Source organism: Malaclemys terrapin, chromosome 3 (genome assembly GCF_027887155.1).
Source record: "Malaclemys terrapin pileata isolate rMalTer1 chromosome 3, rMalTer1.hap1, whole genome shotgun sequence".
Taxonomy (NCBI): domain Eukaryota; kingdom Metazoa; phylum Chordata; order Testudines; family Emydidae; genus Malaclemys; species Malaclemys terrapin.
In genome coordinates this window covers 100,706,454-100,726,286 of record NC_071507.1, presented here as the reverse complement: position 1 = coordinate 100,726,286, position 19,833 = coordinate 100,706,454, and the positions used below count along the sequence as shown (strand labels likewise).

Below are 19,833 nucleotides of genomic sequence, written 5' to 3'. Positions count from 1 at the left end.
TCTGTCAGAGTAGCCAGCAAGAAAGAACTGAAAAAGCACCAGGTCGGCAGGGTCATATATTGAATTCCATAGAGGTGCCACTCCAGGGGGCTCCACAGCTGACCCGATGGGTGCTGCCAGTGGAAAAACTTTCAGACGACTGTGCACATGGCACACACACCTAATTGGAATGGATATGAGCAACGCATCTCAAAGAACAACAGTTACAAGAAGGTGAGTAACCGTTTCTTCCTATCAGTGATCCATCTAATCCAGTATCTTGAGATGACAGTGGCCATTACCTGGTGCTTCAGGGGAAGATTTTTTAAACTTCCTTTATAGATGGTTGTGCAGTAACATGCTCATCAGGGAAGTTTCTATAGAACTGCAGATAGTTAATAATTAGCCTGCATCCTAAAGTATGAGGGTTTACATTCCTTAAAACTCTTTATTCTGTCCAATATAACTGTGGATATTCTTACTGTTCATATAATTGTGTAATCCTTTTGGAATCCTCATAAGCTCTTTTTCTCAATAATATCATTGGGCAGTTAAGGTGAATTCTGTGTCATGCAACAATAACAAAATTACGTGTGGCAGGTTTGCCTTTTAATTTTATTGTGTCCCCCCTGGTTCTTTCTGACTGGATAAATGGAAGAGCACAATTCACCTTCACTCTACAATTCATTATTTTAAACTCATCTATCATGTCACCTCTTCTCTGACCTAAATAGATCTAATTTCCCTTTGTCTTCATATGAGAGTCATTTGATGCTTCTAATCATCATGGCTGCCCTTTTCCAAGCCATTTCTCTTTCTGCTCTTGCCCTTCTTGAGGTGGGGTAGTCAGAACTGAGTGCCATATTCAAGGTGAGGGTGTACCACTGGTTTACATAACATTTTCCATAGTTTTGGTATGCCTTTCTAAACAAATGCCTAATATCTTCTTTGCTTTTTTACCCGCTACTACACACGAAACAGATTTTTTTAGCGAGTTGTCTACAATGACATCTTGGTCTTTTTCCTCAATGATTCACTTAGAACACATCCATGTTTATGAATAATTCCAGTTGTACTTTCAAGAGTGCATTACTTTGCTTTGTTTTATGTGAAAGATCATTAATGCATTTATTATCACCACTGGTCCTAGTGTGGATCCTTGTTCCTATTAACCTTCTTCCATACTGACCATTTATTCCTACTTCGTTTTCTGTCTCTTAGCCAGTTTCTAATCCATGACAAACCTTTACCTTCAACGCTGTCCCTTCTTTGTTTTCTTGTGAGGGATTTTTATCAAAGCTTTTTGAAAGTCCAAATAAATTTTATTTATTGCTTTTCCTTTAATTTTATTGACTTCCTTAAAGAAATCTGTTTTTAAAATATATGATTTAAGAGATCATTTTTCACCGCTGATGAGATGGATGGTTAGCGGACTGTCACAATGTTTCTTTATAATAATCACTAGTATTAGTCTGAAAATAGACTGTCCTATTTACAGTAATTGGTTTTTTTTTTGCCATCACTGGCATTTCTCATGATCTGTATGTTCCTGTCTTCTGTCAGCTGCAAGACCGTCTTTTCTTACTCAGCTGCCTGGTTACAGCGGGTAGCCTCATGATCGTTTTTTGGGTTAATAACCTGTCAGTGAAAGCACTGATACCCACTCTGCATCTACTGGAGAAAAAAGTATCTCTACACACAGATGTGTGGGGAGAAAACTAATGAAACTTAAAAATTGTCCTGCCATAACTGTCTGATCTGTATTTGAGAGTGTTGAAGGAAATTCTTTAGGGAATAAATGTAGCAGAAATATGCATCACTCTCACATATTTATTCACCTATTCCAGGCCACAATTCAGAGGTGAGCGTGCTATTTTTATTTTAGCAAGCCCAAAGGATTGGTAGCTATCACACAACATTGTCATGTTTGTCTGTCTGTCTGATTATAGTGCCAAACATGGAGGTGAGACAGAACTGGCATGTGACAGTTTTGACACCGACATGCTAATTGTAAAGAAGAGAAATAAAAAGGCTATTTTCTTTTCCTTCTTCATCTCCTTTAGAAACTACAGGTTCCATGCCACACAAAAACAAGACCCTGTTACTAGCGACATTACAAATCTGTGGTCTTTTTTTCCTACTTGACTAATCTACTGAAGAGAGGTTTCATACAGGGCCTGATTCTGCACTATTGAAGTCAATGGGAGCTTGCCAGTTACTTCACTGGGCACAGGATTAGACCATAAGGAGGAGCAGGGGTAGAGTACAGCTCCCCCTCTTTTTGCTAAAAGCAGAGAGCTAGCTTCCCTTATTCTCTGACTAGTGGAGTAAGGATGTACCTAGCAGAGATATCTGAGGTGGGTGCAGGAGAAGGAAGTTGATGCCTGACTGAGGTTTCCTGTGGCTCCTTGTCTTTCCCACCAGTGGGTGGAAAAGCAACAGCAGCTGACAAGGGAAGAAGAGAGTGTTGCTTATCCACGTCCTAGTCTCTAAATCCTGCCAACTCACTCTGGAGGGAAGACAGTTGCATGGGGTATCTAATACAGAGGCCTATTTTAAGCGATAGGTTACATACCACAGTTGTTAGTTGTGCAATTTCATATTTGAGTTCCTTCAGAACTCTTGGGTGAATATCATCTGGTGCTGGTGATTTATTACTGTTTAATGTATCAGTTTGTTCCAAAACCACCTATATTGACCCCTCAATCTGGGACAGTTCTTCAGATTTCTCCTCTAAAAAGAATGGCTCAGGTATGGGGAATCTCCCCGACAGCCTCTGCATTGAAGACCAATGCAAAGACTTCATTTAACTTCTCCGAATGGTCTTGTCTTCCTTTAGTGCTTCTTTAGCACCTCAGTTGTCCTGTGCCACCACTGATTGCTTGGCAGGCTCCCTGCTTCTGAAGTACTTCAAAACATTTTTGCTGTTAGTTTTTGTCTCTTTTGCTAGTTGCTCTTCAAATTATTTTTTGGCCTGTCTAATTATACTTTTACACTTGCCAGAGATTTATGCTTCTTTCTATTTTCCTCACTAGGATATGACTTCCAATTTTAAAGGATGTCTTTTTGTCTCTAACTGCTTCTTTTACTCTTCTGTTTAGCCATGGTGGCATTTTTTTGGTCCTCCTAATGTTGTTGTATTTTTAATTTGGAGTATACCTTTAGTTTGAGCCTCTATGATGATGATTTAAAAATGTTTCCCTGCAACTTGCAGGGCTTTCACTCTTGTAACTGTTCCTTTTAATTTCCATTTAGCTTGCTTCTCATTTTTGAGTGATTCCCCTTTTTGAAGTTAAATGCGACTGTTTTGAATTTCTTTGGTATTTCTCCCCCTACAGAGAGGTTACATTTAGCTAAATTATGGTTGCTATTACCAAGCAGTGCAGCTATATTCATATCTACACACACGCGCACACACATTTTTTAAAATGCACACTCCATGCATTTTAGAACAGGCTATAACAAGCAGCTGAAGTTTGAAACTTCATTTGGACATAATTCTTATTGAAAACTAGTGTTTGCTTGACTTGGTGTATGGGGAGAATTTTATAAAGTTATACGAGACTGAACAGTCCTAAGGTTTCCAAGATAATCTAATGGAAGACCCAAACCTCTTTGTAAGATCCTTTCATATTATCCCTTCCTGGCCTGACCTACGGGTTTGTGCAAGAAGAGTGGACTGTTTTGTGTAATGGAGATCGTTTCTCGATGGAACACATGCACAGCCAAACAATGCCTTAACGTGAGGGAGCTAATTGGAGGCTGATTATGACAACATTGAAAGGTCAAATCTTTTTTATAAATGATTTTCCTAGAAGCTATATCTTCCTAAGATCAACCCACGTTTGAACAGAGGTGAGTGGGGAAGAATTAAAAGGAAACAAGAAATAACATGAGAAGAGAAAAGGAAGAAAAATGGATGACAATGATTAAAAAGGGAGCAACATACACACACAGGCAACTTGGTATATGTAATTTACATAAATTTCTGCATTACTATAATGATGGAATTTTTGTTTCTTAAACCTCTTTCAGCCTGAATCGGATTCCAGAGTTAATGGAGTCTCTTCCTGTGCTTCACCCCAGTATTCTGCTCACAGCTACTCACTTGATCAGGACGCCAGCTCACAGTTTCATCAGACAGGTTAGTACTTTGGTGGAATATTGTGCCATGTTTGTCTACAAATGGTTGCTATCAGTTTTACTGATGTGTGCCTGAAGTAGCAATATCAGTCCCATTATAAATTTGTAGCTAACACTGCTGGGTACAAAGCTCACTGCAATTGATAGTAAGAGTTTTCAGAACTGGGCATCATGAGAAGAAAAATATAGTGTGATTTGGGGAAAGAGGACTTGGTTTTTTATCAGTAATGGATGACAGTCTATACTACTTGGTATAGAAGGGGAATTACTGAGAAGGGGAATTACTGACACAATCCCTTAATGCACCGAGGGAAGAATTAAATCCCTATAGCAGTGGTGTGCATCTCACATTATATGGATAGGCTGCAAAGCACTCTTTCTTTAAAGACAGCAAGTAGTATCATTTCCTGGATCTAAATGCAATTCTGGGCATAATGAACCTCTTCATCTTATAGTGACATTCTGATGAAAAAAGACTTTTATTTGTTAGGACTTCAGTGAGACGTAAGTTATGCAGTCCCTCTGCACATGGGTATTTACCTAAACGGGTATTTTAAACCTTACTCTATTGGAACCTCAGTAATTTGCACGAATGACTGGGAAAACCTTTGCAGATAAACACTAAAAAAACAAGACTAATGCATCAGACTTCGTTCAATCAACATACTTTATTCATTTATTTTAACAGTTGATGTACATTTTAATTACCATAGTATTATATAGATGTAGTACTACGTAGTGTTTTGTAAAAGTAATGGAGCTATACTAGTACAGGACTCTGGGTCCAATTCAGGACAGCACTTAATTCAAATTTGCATTGACTTCAGTTGAACTTAAGCACGGGCTTAAAGCCCTTAATAGGGTTAAACTCCTGACTCAAGGCCTCAGGCTTGGTCTACACTAAACCCCCAAATCGAACTAAGGTACACAACTTCAGCTACGTGAATAACGTAGCTGAAGTCGACGTACCTTAGTTCGAACTTACCGCGGTCCAGACCCGGCAGGCAGGCTCCCCCGTCGACTCCGCGTACTCCTCGCGGCGAGCAGGATTACCGGAGTCGACGGGGAGCACTTCTGAGTTAGATTTATCGCGTCCAGATTAGACGCGATAAATCGAACCCAGAAGTTCGATTGCCTGCCGCCGAACCAGCGCGTAAGTATAGACAAGCCCTCAGTGATTAAATCTTTGCTAAGAGGGGAGAAACCACCACTCCTTGTGTGCAAATCATTGAACTATAGCTAATCTGATTCCAATGCAGTGGAAACAATTTAAAAAAAGATATTGACTTTTGTTTTTCATATTAAGGCATTTTCTTTCAGTATTAGCATAAAAAATGTAAATGTGACATGGAACTTTTGTCATGCTGTTTTCATAAATTGATAGATTTATTTATGATGCTTTGTAATAACACTGCTAAAGTGAAGCAAACAGATTTCCCTAATCATTTCATTGGCTAAATTTAACAAGCCCTTTAAGAAACAAGCAAATGGCCTGAAAAACATTTGCTTTGATGGGCTTGCTGATGCATATTGAACAAAGACTATCTGGAAGATAAATGTTTTTTGAAAAATCTCAGATTTGTTTGTTTTGGAAATGACATGAAAAATTGTTTGAAAATAGAGCAGAATCTCAAATGTGCAGCTGCCAAATATGCTTAACAAGATGAGAGAATAATTTATTTATTTTAACAGTAAGTTCTTACATTCTGCTTCATGTGGGCAATTTCCTTTGGTTAAATCTCAGGCACAGTGGTTAAGCCTTAATAATAGAAAAATGATATCAGTTGTAAATTGATAATTGAACTTCCACCTCCTCTCCTAATTCTCGCAATTATCAATGAGCAATTCCTGCACATTACATTACAAATGCTTCAAGTAGGGGGTTTCAGTTTAAATATAAAAGAGCATTTAGCCGGTAGGTTAGATGGGAATGACTTTCAGAATCTATTGTCTCTTTTCCCCCCCCCCCCCCTTATTAAATTCATTGCTCATCTTGTTTTCATATCTGCAGATGACTTGTTAGGCCCACCTCATGATACCAGCACAGATCTAACAGATGTCATGGAACAAATCAACAACACATTTCCTACTTGCTGCTGTAAGTGTTAAGTATAGTGAAATCTGTCTCCCTTGTTCCCCCCCTTCTCCCCCCCCCCTTGTGTCTTTCTCCTTGTCATTCTCTGGAAACTTAACGCAGAGCAGTATAGATATGAGACCGAAGCTTATTTGTAAATAAGTCATACACAGAATATTGACCAAAAAAAATGAAGCTTAACCTTGATAAGAACGTTTGCCAAGATGTGATGGCTGTGTAATCCTGTTCTTTGAAACTCTTAAACATACGTAGCGAGTGATAAAATGAAGCCAAATGAAATCATAGTCATCCTATGTTTAAAAAAGAAAAAATATTCACTCTAATGTGGCCTACTTTAAGAAAAGCAGATTGCTTCAAACAGGATCTTCATTTGTGTCTAGAAGAAGAAATGGAGATTCTCTGCTGATGTAAATAGAGTTTGCTCACTCACATCAGCAGTAAATGTAGCCCCTGGAATTCTGGGTGCCAGAGATCTCTCTTGAATTTAGTGAGAGTTGGGGGAAAATAGGAGCTGCAGGATTGGGTCCTTCACCGCACCACTGACTTCGCAGATCAGGAATCTGTGCAATTTTCTAGGCAGTGACTCCTCCTGATCAGGGGAACACCAACCTTAGATTGTACTTGCCCACAAGAAATGAACATGTGAATACACAGCACCTCTCTGCTTTAATTCACAGGCAATTAAAATATAACCAGCATCAATTAAAATATCTTCAAATAGATCCAATATAACCATATAAAATATTGAGACACAGACATCAGGCATTGCCTCCTGAGCCTGACCAAATTGAGCCACTTAAATTCACCAGGGAGAGCACCCTCTGTGGATGGCTTTCCAGCATCGAGGGGTGAGGCTCAGTTGCCTTCCTTGGAAATCCTTCTCCCATGCCCCATGGAAAAGACACTGTGTTGACACGAAGGAAAGGCATGGAGACGGGACCAGCAATGGGGAGAAGTAGGAAGGCTGGGGGTGGGGATGGAGAGAGAATCATGGTCTCTCTTTCAGTGCTGTGAAGGCTCCCTAGAAAAGATTATACAGCTGGAGGCACTTCAGACATCTGTGAGCGCTTTACAGCAGTTAATACATGTATCTGCTGACCTCTCTTCCTATTGAGTGTCAATACATTCTCTGTTCACACAAGATTGAATACCTTTAGTTCTGCCAGCATTTTGTATATGCTATTGTTCTTAGCAGTGGGATGTTGCAGGGAGCTCGTGTTTATAATATGTAACAAATTTGTTTTCAGTATTAGCTAAGCAAGAGCAAAAACATCCATAAATGCTCAAAAAATCTGGTGTTCAATAGCATCTTTGTAAAGCTTTGTTTTAAATGTCCACAAAGTAATCAGGATGTCCACTTAAAAAACCCTCAACTTTTTTTTTATCTCTTATCCCTGCCAAAGAAGTCAGCTATTTGCTCACTGTTGTATTCTATTTCCCAAACTCTACTGAACCCTATTAAAACACTCCCTTTATCTCTCCTACACACTTTGCGTGTCTTTGAAGAATGGCATCAGAGAAAATGTATTTTACACGTTTTGAGAAAGCAAATTAGTATCTTGCAAAACATGGCTTGTTTCAACAGTCCCCTGAGGTCCTGAGTTAGTGCTAGATTACTGGCCACTATAGTGCATGTTAAGGGCCTGATTCTGAGAGGTGCTATGCTCCAGGAACTCTCACTGAAGTCAGTTGGTAGTGCTGGTGCTCAGTGCTGCTCAGATTTGGCCATAAGACTGTTTCTTTGTCACTGCAGTGAATGGAAAAGGCAAAGAAAAAGTATCCTCTCCTCCCATGTTTTTTATTTTGCTTTTGTGAAGGCCTGTAATGCAATGGTGAAAGCAATATGGGGTTAGATCATGGTTGGACATGCTCAGATCCACAGGGAATGGAAGGTTCTTTAGCTCCCTTGCATTCCTGTTCAAGAGACAGCCATAATCCCAGTCTGTGCTTTGCCTGAACAGGAGTGGAAGAATCTACTGCCCACAGCAACTCTAAACTCCATGCTCTTTCTACCTTGGGGAGTAGTGGAGCTGAGCTTGTAATAGTGGTTCTGCATCCTATTAAAGCGTGCACTCAGCCCCCACTCTGATATGAGTTTCCCTAGCACCACCGGAGCATTCCTCACAGAGTTAGTCACAGTCCTTCCAGATGATGTGATCCCTTCCTGTTGTCCCCCACATCTTCCCCCCCCCCCTCCCGCCGCAGGATGCTGTTAGCCACAATATAACTCCTGGGGTTTACTAGTGGTGATGTCAGCCACTTTTGCCAAAGTCTCACCAGTGACCATTGCAAAGATCTTATTTGCTAACTAGTGCTGTTAGTTCAAAATAGAATTTCCTTTGAGAAATTCACTTTGAGAAATTCCTTCACTGCAGCCCAATAAGCTGTGCTTTTTTGTGTTTCCCTTTCATGAAGCTAGAGTAGCCCCACTTAGATAAAACTTTACACCTGCTGTTTTATTTATAAACCTTATTTTAGGTCTCTATCTCACTCACTTAAAAGTACATCAGGCTAAGATTTAGTTTGTGAGCGGTAGGTCCAAAGGCTAATTCTTTTGCTCAACAGTGGTGCAAAATGGTTATGTTGTGGTTCTTACATACTGAGTAATCAAAAAGTTTGGTTCAAATAAGTCATGGGAGAGGGAGGTTTAAGACCATTCTAACTGTAAAGTAGTGTTCAGTTTTAAAAATTGAAGCATAGTAAAATATTCATCCTCATTAAGGAGTTTGGTTTCTTCTGCTGTTTGGGGGAGAAGGGGTCAGATCAAGAGGGGAGGTAATTTAAGGGTGAAACGCATCTAATGTGTATTATTCAGTGCGTGTTCCAGAATAACTTCTGTTATAAATACTGGATGATGAGTTCTACTTATGATAAAAGTGTATGGGGGCTGTGTGCACATTTGATGAGTTGCATTGTCTCTTACAGCCACTAATGACAGCAATGGGTGAAGTGTAATAGCTTATTTTGCTGTTCTGTTGGGATGTCAGCTGTGAAACAGTCTATGAATTATAACCGTTCAATTGATTATGGACCGATGCCCTCCTTTCCTCTCCTTGCTAATCCCAGTGAAGGAGGACCCAAGGAAGAGGGGGAACACTTGCCCTGCTCCCTTGCATCCAAATGAGTGAAGTGGTTCTTCCAGCACCCCTCTGTCTTTCCTCCTACACCTTAATGAGCCTTAATTGTGCTCTTCAACTGCCCAGCAATTAATATAATTAGTTATTTATAGTGCTTTGAACTTTGCAATCAAAACATATAAATGCTAATTATTTCTTATTCATTATTGTTATGGCAATTTCTAAAAATCCCAAACATGGATTAGGGCTCTATTGTGGTAGGCAGTGTACAGACAACTAGCACAGAAGCAGTACCTCCCTCAGGGATCTTACTTTCTAGGATTAAGATTAAGGGCTATCAAGCGATTAAAAAAATTAATCAAGATTAATCGAGCTATTAAACAATAAGAGAATACTATTTATTTAAATATTTATTGATGTTTTCTACATTTTCAAATATATTGATTTCCGTTACAAACACAATACAAAGTGTACAGCACTCGCTTTATATTTTTATTACAAATATTTGCACTGTAAAAACCAAAAGAAATAGTATTTTTCAATTCAGCTAGTACAAGTACTGTAGTGCATTCTCTTTATCATGAACATTGAAATTACAAATGTAGAATTATGTACAAAAAACATCGTATTCAAAAATAAAACAATGTAAAACTTTAGAGCCTACAAGTCCAGTCAGTCCTACTTCTTGTTCAGCCAATCGCTCAGACAAACAGGTTTGTTTACATTTGAGGAAGATAATGCTGCCTACTTCTTGTTTACAATGTCACCTGAAAGTGAGAACAGGCTTTTGCATGGTACTGTTGTAGCCGGAGTCGGAAGATATTTACATGCCAGATGCACTAAAGATTCATATGTCCCTTGATGCTTCAACCACCATTCCAGAGGACATGTGTCCATGTTGATGACGGGTTCTGCTTGATAATGATCCAAAGCAGTGCAGACTGACATATATTCATTTTCATCGTCTGAGTCAGATGCCACCAACAGAAGGTTGATTTTCTTTTTTGGTAGTTCGGGTTCTCCACTTCGGAGTGTTGCTCTTCTAGGACTTCTGAAAGCATGCTCCACACCCCGTCCCTCTCAGATTTTGGAAGGCACTTCAGATTTTTAGAGCTACAACACTCAACCCAAAGTATCTTTAGAAATCTCACATTAGTACCTGTTTTGTGTTTTGTCAGATCTGCAGCGAAAGTGTTCTTAAATCGAACAACATGTGTTGGGTCATCATCTTCGACTGCTATAACATGAAATATATGGCAGAATGCGGGTAAAATAGAGTCGGAGACCTACAACTCTCCCCCAATGAGCTCAGTCACAAATTTATTAATGTATTATTTTTTTAGCGAGCATCATCACCATAGAAGCATGTCCTCTGGAATGGCGGCTGAAGCATGAAGGGGCTTATGAATGTTTAACATATCTGGCATGTAAATACCTTGCAATGCTGGCTACAAAAGTGCCAGGCAAAAGCCTGTTCTCACTTTCAGGTGACATTGCAAATAAGAAGTGGCAGCATTATCTCTTGTAAATGTAAACGGACTTGTTTCTCTTAGCAATTTGGCTGAACAAGAAGTAGGACTGAGTGGACTTGTAGGCGCTAAAGTTTTACATTGTTTTGTTTTTGGGTGCAGTTATGTAACCAAAAAAAATCTACATTTGTAAGTTGCACTTTCGTGATAGAGATTGCACTACAGTACTTGCATGAGCTGAATTGAAAAATACTATTTCTTTTATTTATCATTTTTACAGTGCAAATATTTGTAATAAAAATAATATAAAGTGATCACTGTACACTTTGTATTCTGTGTTTCAATTGAAATCCATATATTTGAAAATGTAGAACAGCATCCACAAATATTTAATAAATTTCAATTAGTATTCTATTAACAGTGCGATTAAAACTGTGACTGATTTTTTTTATCTCAATTATTATTTTTAGTTAATCGTGTGAGTTAACTGTGATTAATCGACAGCCCCGAATAAGATATTTAGTAATAGTACAGGTATTGTAATTATTCCTTAACTCGATTTGTTGTGGCTGAGTATTTCAGCATGTGTGACATGTGAGATGAGGCATTCTACAACTCATTGTAGAATGAGATAAGGACAAAGTGCCTTCTGTCATTTTGTAAGAGTGTAATGTGAGAGTACAGCTGGTTTTTAATAAGTAATTTCCCTGAGTTAAAGATTCAGTGAGGAGCCTGGGAGCAAACTCATGATAGCTGCAGTTTAAAAAAAATAAAACCTAATGGAAGTATCCTCAGAAGGCCTTCTGTAGTGAAATCTTACAATCCAAAATATAATCTGTTGGGAAAGCTTTGTATGTTGTAATGACATTAACTTGTCCATGGGACAATGATAAGGGTCCATTATCCTCAACAGATATGATGCTTTTGACCTTTTTCTGGAGTCAGGAAAACATTTGTTTTGTTTTTTTCCCCAGACTAGCTGTAAAGGAGGAAAATTAACTATGAAAAATAAGAATTCTTCTTTGAGTGTTTGCTCATGTCGATTCCATTCTAGGTGTGTGCGTGCCCACGTGCACATTTGCCTTAGTGGTATCTGTAGGGTCGGTTGTGGTGCCCCTTGGAGTCCCGCACTCATGCATCAGTATATCAGGCGCTTCCGGCCCTACACCCTTTCAGTTCCTTCTTAGTGCCCCAGAGCGCCTCTATCCCTTGCCTTGCAAGTGATCAGCAGTTTCCTTCTTCACTTTGTGTATTTGAGCTGTAAATAGTTTGGTTTCCTGTAGTTAGTTAGTGAAGTATCTGTTAAGCACTGTAATTAGTAAGTCAGGGTCCAGGTGGGGACTTTGCCCCAGGCGGGGCATGCCCTCGTCTCTGAGTTTTAAGCCCGGCGCTGACTGTAATAGGCCTGTGCCTGTTAGTGACCCCCCAAGGCAGCTGTCTGAAGTGCTTGAGAGAATCGCATGTAACAGAAAGATAGGTAACTGTTTTCCCTCTGGGAAAGGGAGGCTCTCTGCTGCTGAAAGCAGATTAAAATATCCAGGTTTTTTGTTTTTTAGAGAGAGGGAAGATGTTCTGTTATGTATTCTACCACCATTTTTTTTCCTTTTGTCTCCTGGATCAGGTTTTATATAATTAGAGCTCAAGTTAGAGGGCTTTTTATGACAAAAGAATGTCAGGTAACATACTTCTTTAATAACCATTTCATAAAGGTATATAGACCGTGACCACTACTGGAGGATTTATTGCAGCAAACAAGAATTGAGTTCCTCCAGACTAAAGCAGGTTCCCCAAGCTACTATAATTAATGGGAGCCTTGTAATAGTGTGTTACTAGCCCAGCTCGAAGTCCTTTGTGCTTTACAAAGTTGAATGGGCATTGCTTATGTGGACTGAATGTACACGATGCTTCAGCAATCCCATCTTTTCAGTAATGTGGGGTATTAAATATCTTCTGCACTAACTGCCACCAAGTCTGCTTCTATGAAGTACTGAGCATCTCCTACAAGTTGCTCAATCCCACCACTTTCCTGTAACTTCACTGGGAATTGAGGGCACTTAGGCTCAGAACCACAGGATTTAGGGGCCTAACTCTCACTTTAGGCATCTAGATGCAAAGTCTAGACACCTTGACATGCTCAAAACCCCTGCTAAGCCTCTGTCTAACCCTAGATGTTCCTAAAATCCCATGGTCCTTAAATTTACACTGGTAAAGTCCACTACGTGCCTACATTTCCATTGCTGGGCATGCGCACTGCTGCCTCACCCACCAGCATAGGTTCAGTTGTGCTGCTGTAAGCTCTCTAGTATAGATATAGCATTTATTTTCACAAAACCTCTCTGAGATAGTAAAGTTCTATTATCCTAATGTTACAAATGGGGAGCTGAGGCATAGAGAGCCTAAGCGACTAGCCCAAGATCACCCGGAAGTCTGTAGCAGATTAGGGAATTGAACTCAGGTCTCCCAAGTCCTAGACTAGTGCCATAACCACTGGACTATCCTCACTCTTGGTAGAGCATTCTGTTTTTATTGGCTATCTGGTTTTGTGAAATGTCCATGTTGCTATGAAATGTGCTCTGTCCTAGTACACTGATGTGTTACACAGGAGCACAGGCCTGTACATACAGCTGTGATAGACTGGTATCTTTAAAATAGATAAATACAAAGAGACCAAAAAGGGTGCAGTTTAGCCACAACCTCTGTCTTAACACTTGAGTTTACTAGCATGTACCAAAGGGGGGAAGCTGGTGAATACAATCTGTTCCAATTTGTTACGGACAAAGGGGTAGCTAGAGATTTTAATGACACTGACTTATTAACCTGTGACCTGTACCTTATTAACGTACTGCTAAACGGTTATTTTGTGAAAACACTGCTGACTGAGATTTCCTCTCTCTACCCCCCCCCCCCCCCCATTTCATTTTGGCTGTTTGTTCTCTAGCAATTTCTAAAAGACTTCCTGAAATGCATTCAGTTTAATACCTGGGGTTAGCTGTGGAATATAGCTCACTGCATATTTGCCAAGGATATTTCATAGACTCCTGTGTGTTTATTTGCTTCTTTCCCTCCCACACCCTGACCTTTACTCTTGCTCCCACGTTGTTGAGTCTCTCACTAACCTTCATTAATATGCTTTGTAAATCTTGCTAAATAGAGCACTGGCTCTTCTGTTAAAATGTAACCAAAGAAAATCAATTGGAAACAATTATTGTGGAACTTAACAGAGAGCGCATTATTGGGGTCCGGTCCTTTAGCATAACCCTAAGGAAGTTAGTGTACAAGTCCATATAGCCTTTGATTCCTAAGGGATGATCCTCAGTTGTTGTTATGGTTGCACTCATAGTGAACTATCCATATACTTAACACAGTATTTATAAAATTTATATTATTACTGTGACGGGTTGGATCACAGAAACCCCCTTGTGAGGTGCCACCCGATGTGCAAAGACTACTCCTGCTCCTGTTTTCCCTGCCAGCTCAGGACTCCAGCACCCTGTCTTGCTGAGCCAGCCACTCCTGTCTGGCTCTAACACAGACCCAGGGTCTGAATCACTTGTCCCAAAGCTGCAAGTTCACCTGAAAACAGCTCACAGTAGTGTGCTTGTCTTTAGCACTCAGATGCCCAACTCCCAATGGGGTCTAAACCCAGATAAATCCGTTTTACCCTGCATAAAGCTTATGCAGGGCAAACTCATAAATTGTTCGCCCTCTATAACACTGATAGAGAGATATGCACAGCTGTTTGCTCCCCCAGGTATTAATACATACTCTGAGTAAATTACTAAATAAAAAGTGATTTTATTAAATACAGACAGTAGGATTTAGGTGGTTCAAAGTAGTAACAGACAGAACAAAGTAAGTCACCAAGCAAAATAAAATAAAATGCGCAAATCTATGCCTAATCAAACTGAATACAGATAATTTCCTCACCAGTTCCAGAGTGCTCCCTTCTACAGGCTAATCTCCTTTTAGCCTGGGTCCAGCAATCACTCACACCCCCTGTAGTTACTGTCCTTTGTTTCAGTCTCCTTCAAGTATCTTGGGGGGGGTGGAGAGGCTCCTTCTTTAGCCAGCTGAAGACAAAATGGAGGGGTCTCCCACGGATTTAAATAGACTCTCTCTTGTGGGTGGAGACCCCCCCCTCCTCCCTCCTATGCAAAGTCCAGCTCCAAGATGGAGTTCTGGGGTCACCTGGGCAAGTCACATGTCCCTGCATGACTCAGTCTTTACAGGCTGAAGCCATTGTCCACATGGTATCTTGCATGTCTCCAGGAAGACTTCTCATGTGGATTGGAGCATTCCAAGATGCATTGTTCCCCAAGTGTTTCCTGATCAGGTACTTAACCTGGTGAAGGAGACTCTCTCTTGTGGGTGGAGACCCCCCGCCCCTCGTCCCTCCTATGCAAAGTCCAGCTCCAAGATGGAGTTCTGGGGTCACCTGGGCAAGTCACATGTCCCTGCATGACTCAGTCTTTACAGGCTGAAGCCATTGTCCACATGGTATCTTGCATGTCTCCAGGAAGACTTTTCATGTGGATTGGAGCATTCCAAGATGCATTGTTCCCCAAGTGTTTCCTGATCAGGTACTTAACCTGGTGAATTCCTTCCTAAAGAAGCTGACCAAATGCCTCACAGAGCTTACTTAGAAATCAAGCAAGCATACAGCCCATATTCTTAACCTCGAGTAGAAAATGATATATATGTACAAATAGGATGAATAGATATAGTAGACCATAACCGTTACGGAGATATGTTACGTGGCACAGGCGGCACAAGACATATTTCAGTTATATCATACATACATTTATAAACGCCCCCCCCATAAAGCCTTATGGGGTACACTGTCACAATTACTCTTAACTGAATCCAGATTGCTCTAGAATGACTCACATTTATTGTTCACACTACCGTAATGCAGCAATCTTAAATATTGTATAGATATATAAGACACAAAGTGTTAACTGTCAGCAACTCAGATGCTCATTGTTTACAATGATGTGATAAATTAGAGTAATTATGATGCTAAGAAAATTATGCCTTGGCCCTCAAAGCACCATTCAGCTCTTTTACATTTTATGAAGTTCAAATATGAAATGTTCCTCTCCTTGTGTTGCCAATATTCTCTGAGTACAATAATATTTAACTCACGCACTATTCTGTACTTTTGTATTTTAACTTTTTTTTTTTTTTTTTACAGCAAGTCTCGCTGGCAGACCGCAGGTATGGTACATGTTGCATGGTGCAGTCTTTCAGTAGTGTTAATGTAATACAGGCAGAAGAGCTCCTTTGGTTTTGTAACAAATTATTGGCTTTCAGGTATACACATTCGGCTGACAAAAACAAAGCAAACTAATTTGATTTAAATGCTACTGATTTTTTGTATCAGTAATTCAAAAACAGATGCCACTTTTTTTCTTTGATGGAGTGTTTGCTAGTAAAACTTCAGTAATTCCTGTTATAAATTGCAGAAACATAACAAAAATAGCATATGCTGTAAATATATATACTAATTATATGAGAAAGTAATACCATATATAAATAACAGAAATAGTCTAATTTTCATGGCTTCTCCCAAATTATCATAATTTCTGAAGGGGATAAACTAAATAGTGATTTACAGTCAATGACTAAATAACTTGGGGCTGCAGTCCCTTTAATTTCCTCTCTCTCCCCTCCCCTTTAGTTTAACTTGCATTGTTTTCCAGAGAAGAACCTTACTTTTTAACAGGCTTTCGGAGGACTTTAAACATGCCCCGTGAGTTCTCTGATGTAAGTTCCACACCCTCAGTTTTTGTAGATATACAGTTTGGTAAGAAGATGGCCAGTCTTACAAATCTGTCACTCCACAATTTCCGCACCCGTTGGAGAAGGGGTGCTATTCCCTGAGTACAGGAAGCAGCCTGGATCCAGAACTTGGAAGCAAGTATCCCGGCCTAGTGCATTGAGCATGAAGCTAGAAGCTCTGTATTAATTCCAGCTCCGCCACTGACTCACTATGAGGCTTGGGCAAGGCATGTCCCTGTATAAATGCTAAGCATTATCATCTATGGTTGTAATACCCAGGAGGCCCACAAGTTTTCTGTGGCCCATCTTTGGCCCAGATTTAGAGGTTCAGCAAGAACTTAAATGGTAAATTGTTAAAATTGTTAAAGCACTTAACACAAAGCACTTTAAAAGGCTTATTTTTAGCATGTGCTTATAGTTAAGCCAGGACAAGTGTTTTGCTGAATCCAGTGCCTATAAGCCTAAAACTTGGAATACCCCATTTATTTTAAATTACCTCAATATTTCATATTTGCACTCTGTCATGGGTGTTCAGGGCACTGCACAGAGGACTGTGTATGTAAATATTGTTGTGACATTGTTATTTCTCATCACTATAGGCAATGTGAAGTATTCATTTCAAAGGCAACCAACACTTCCTGACCTGCAGTATGGCCCTTTTCTACAAATGCCAATCACAAGTTCTGCTTAGTCAGAAGACTGCATGGGACCTTGGAACATGCTGTTCAGCTCTGATTGTGTGTTCTACTTGAAACAGTAAAACACTGAATACCCAAAGATGAGGAAGTTGTGTTTTTATAATATGTTCTTTTTTTTCTTCTTCTTCCCTTTCTATGCAACTGTAAATTAATGAATAGTGGAGTATTTGGAAATGATTATACATTTGTCATTGATTTGTATAAATATATAGCATTGGGAAAGGGGGCGGGGGCTTTATATACATTCTTTTTAATAACAGTAAAGAGAACTGCATAGAGTTTGGAGCAAAATGTTACATTTATACATTCCTTTCAGTTCTTTGCATTTGCATTGCAGAAACATTTATTTTCTGACACATTCGCTGTTCTGTACAGGTTATTTATAATTGTGTCAGTCATCTAACCAGATAGATTTCTGAAGACCCTTCAGTTGTCTCCAAGATTGGCAAAATAACAAGTTCACATAACTTGCACAATTATTATTTAACAAAAAAATCACATTGGCGATGTGTGAAGGCTAAGCTCCATTTAACAATTGTAGACCCTCTTTTAAAACTACAATAAGTGCTATGCACCAAAAGGGCATTTCTAGATTTTATGTTGTCTAATAGGTTGTTTTTGTTTTTAAGATATATTTCAACTCAGAAATCAGGCGATAGCTACTTAGAGACTTAACAATATTTTAAGTTGTTTTAATAAGATCTCTCTAACTAAATGCAATTTTATTTTCCTCCAGAGACAAAGCTTTGTGGTTCCAAGTTGTGCCAAACATTTTTTTAAAGCCTTGATTCTCCAGTTTGGAAAGTAAAGACCAGTTACCAGGGATCTTATACATAAGATCTGAACATACACACATTTTTTTTTTTATTCCTTTTGGAAATGTCTAATAAATTAAGAAGCCTTCTCCAATAATATCAGGGCTGGAGCATTTTCTTTAAACCAGTTCAGGGCACCTGGGCGTTTTCATTCAGTCTTGCTCTTTATTTTTGAAAAACTAATTTGTTGTTCATTTATTTGTGCTTAAGGTAGGGATAATTTTGGGAAGGTTGTGTCACTGATTTATGATACGAATATTCAAATTAGCAATCAGGTGATGGGTTCTTCTGCCTTCACTGTTGAGTTTCCAGTGTTGCATGGACACTTGCTTTAATTTCAGAACACATATTTGATTGGTAAATGGCATGCAATAATCAATATTCAGATATAATGAGAGGAAACAAACTCATATCCTAAAATGTTGTTGAAGAAAAATCTCTGGTCTTGGAAAAACCTACAAATTGGGTAATTCTATTGATACTGATTCTAGAGGCTGTGCAGGTAAAACATCAGGATTTGTTAATAGCTGATTATCTTCACTGAGGCGGTGCCTACCAGAATGTCCTACATTCATAATTTTCACTGACCAGTGTATGCTTAAGGCATGGTCTGAGCACAGGTTCTAATACCGATTCTGATGCGGATTCCATCTGAAGCCACGGGCAAGGCATTTAACCATTCTGCCTCAGTTTTCCCCATCTGTAAAATGGGATGGTAATATTTACCTACCTCTCAGAGGTGTTGTGAGGTTTAATTAGCTAGTGTCTGTAAAGTGCTTTGAAGATTAAAAGTGCTATATAAATAAGTATTATTTTTGGTTGGGGGAATGGAGGAATTGTCAAGGTGGGAAGGGGAGAGACTGGCTGTTATAGGATTCCTTCATCTAGGAAAAATATATTTTAGTAGAGTTATTTTGAGAAGGAAAATAGTTTTACAGAAGAGGAAAAGCCATGACCGCCTTTCTACCTCAGACCCATCTTCATGAGTAGTATTGGAAATAGCTTTATGCTCTGTTCTCTCCAAGGTATTTTGTTTTTACCAGGCCACATCAAATCAAAGCAAGAAATCCTTTTAAAAAATTCCCTGAATTGAAAAGGTCTCAATAGTCAATTTGGTGGCTTTTTTGTTCTGACTGTGAAAGGTTATGTATACAATTGTTTTTCTGCCTGTGTTTGTATGCAAGCTATGTCCTCTACTCTGCTGCCAAGTAAAAGCTACTTAAAACACTACATTGTAACATTCTTCCTCTGAGACAATAATAAATAAAAGGAATATATTGCAGTAACATTGAGAAAAGGTATGGCATTCTTTTGAGTTTTGTGGCAGAGAATGATCACACTTCTCCCTTCTCATCTGGATACATATTATAAGATTCATTTGGAATAAAATTAATTTTTAACATAAGATTGTTTTGATATTCCTCAGCTCAGAAGTAAACCACATTTTAAAAACTATTCCCGTGGGATAGCTTCAAGGTACATTTATGAAAACAACATATGGGGGGAAAATAACAAATCTGTGCATATTCTTCTGCAATTTTCCTTCCTTGGTGACATAGACACTATGCAATCCTTCTCTGCTGTGTGACAGATTTAAATTTAAACAACCAAGCAATTAACTGCTTGCATTAATAATTTTAAAAAAAAAAGTGTACTGTATGTATTACAAATAACAGTATGTGAATACCCTGTTGAACATTGGAGTCGCAAATAAATTTCCCAGTTTCATTAGAATTCAGTCCTTCAGTTCAAATACATCCTTGTTTATTCAATCAA

At 39.1% G+C, this 19,833-nt stretch overlaps 1 protein-coding gene across 5 annotated transcripts in view; it reads left to right on the top strand.

The window, feature by feature from the left end:
- The window catches only part of UTRN (utrophin), a 565,558-nt gene extending 546,215 nt beyond the window's left edge, over positions 1–19,343 (top strand). For all 5 annotated transcript variants that reach the window (XM_054021668.1, XM_054021666.1, XM_054021667.1 and 2 more), the window contains 4 exons: positions 4,015–4,123; positions 6,134–6,220; positions 15,958–15,980; positions 17,144–19,343. In XM_054021668.1, the coding sequence (XP_053877643.1) occupies positions 4,015–4,123; positions 6,134–6,220; positions 15,958–15,980; positions 17,144–17,152 (228 nt within the window). In that variant the 3' untranslated portion in view covers positions 17,153–19,343. The remainder of the gene's footprint in view (positions 1–4,014; positions 4,124–6,133; positions 6,221–15,957; positions 15,981–17,143) is intronic.
- The last annotated feature ends 490 nt before the right edge of the window (positions 19,344–19,833 follow it).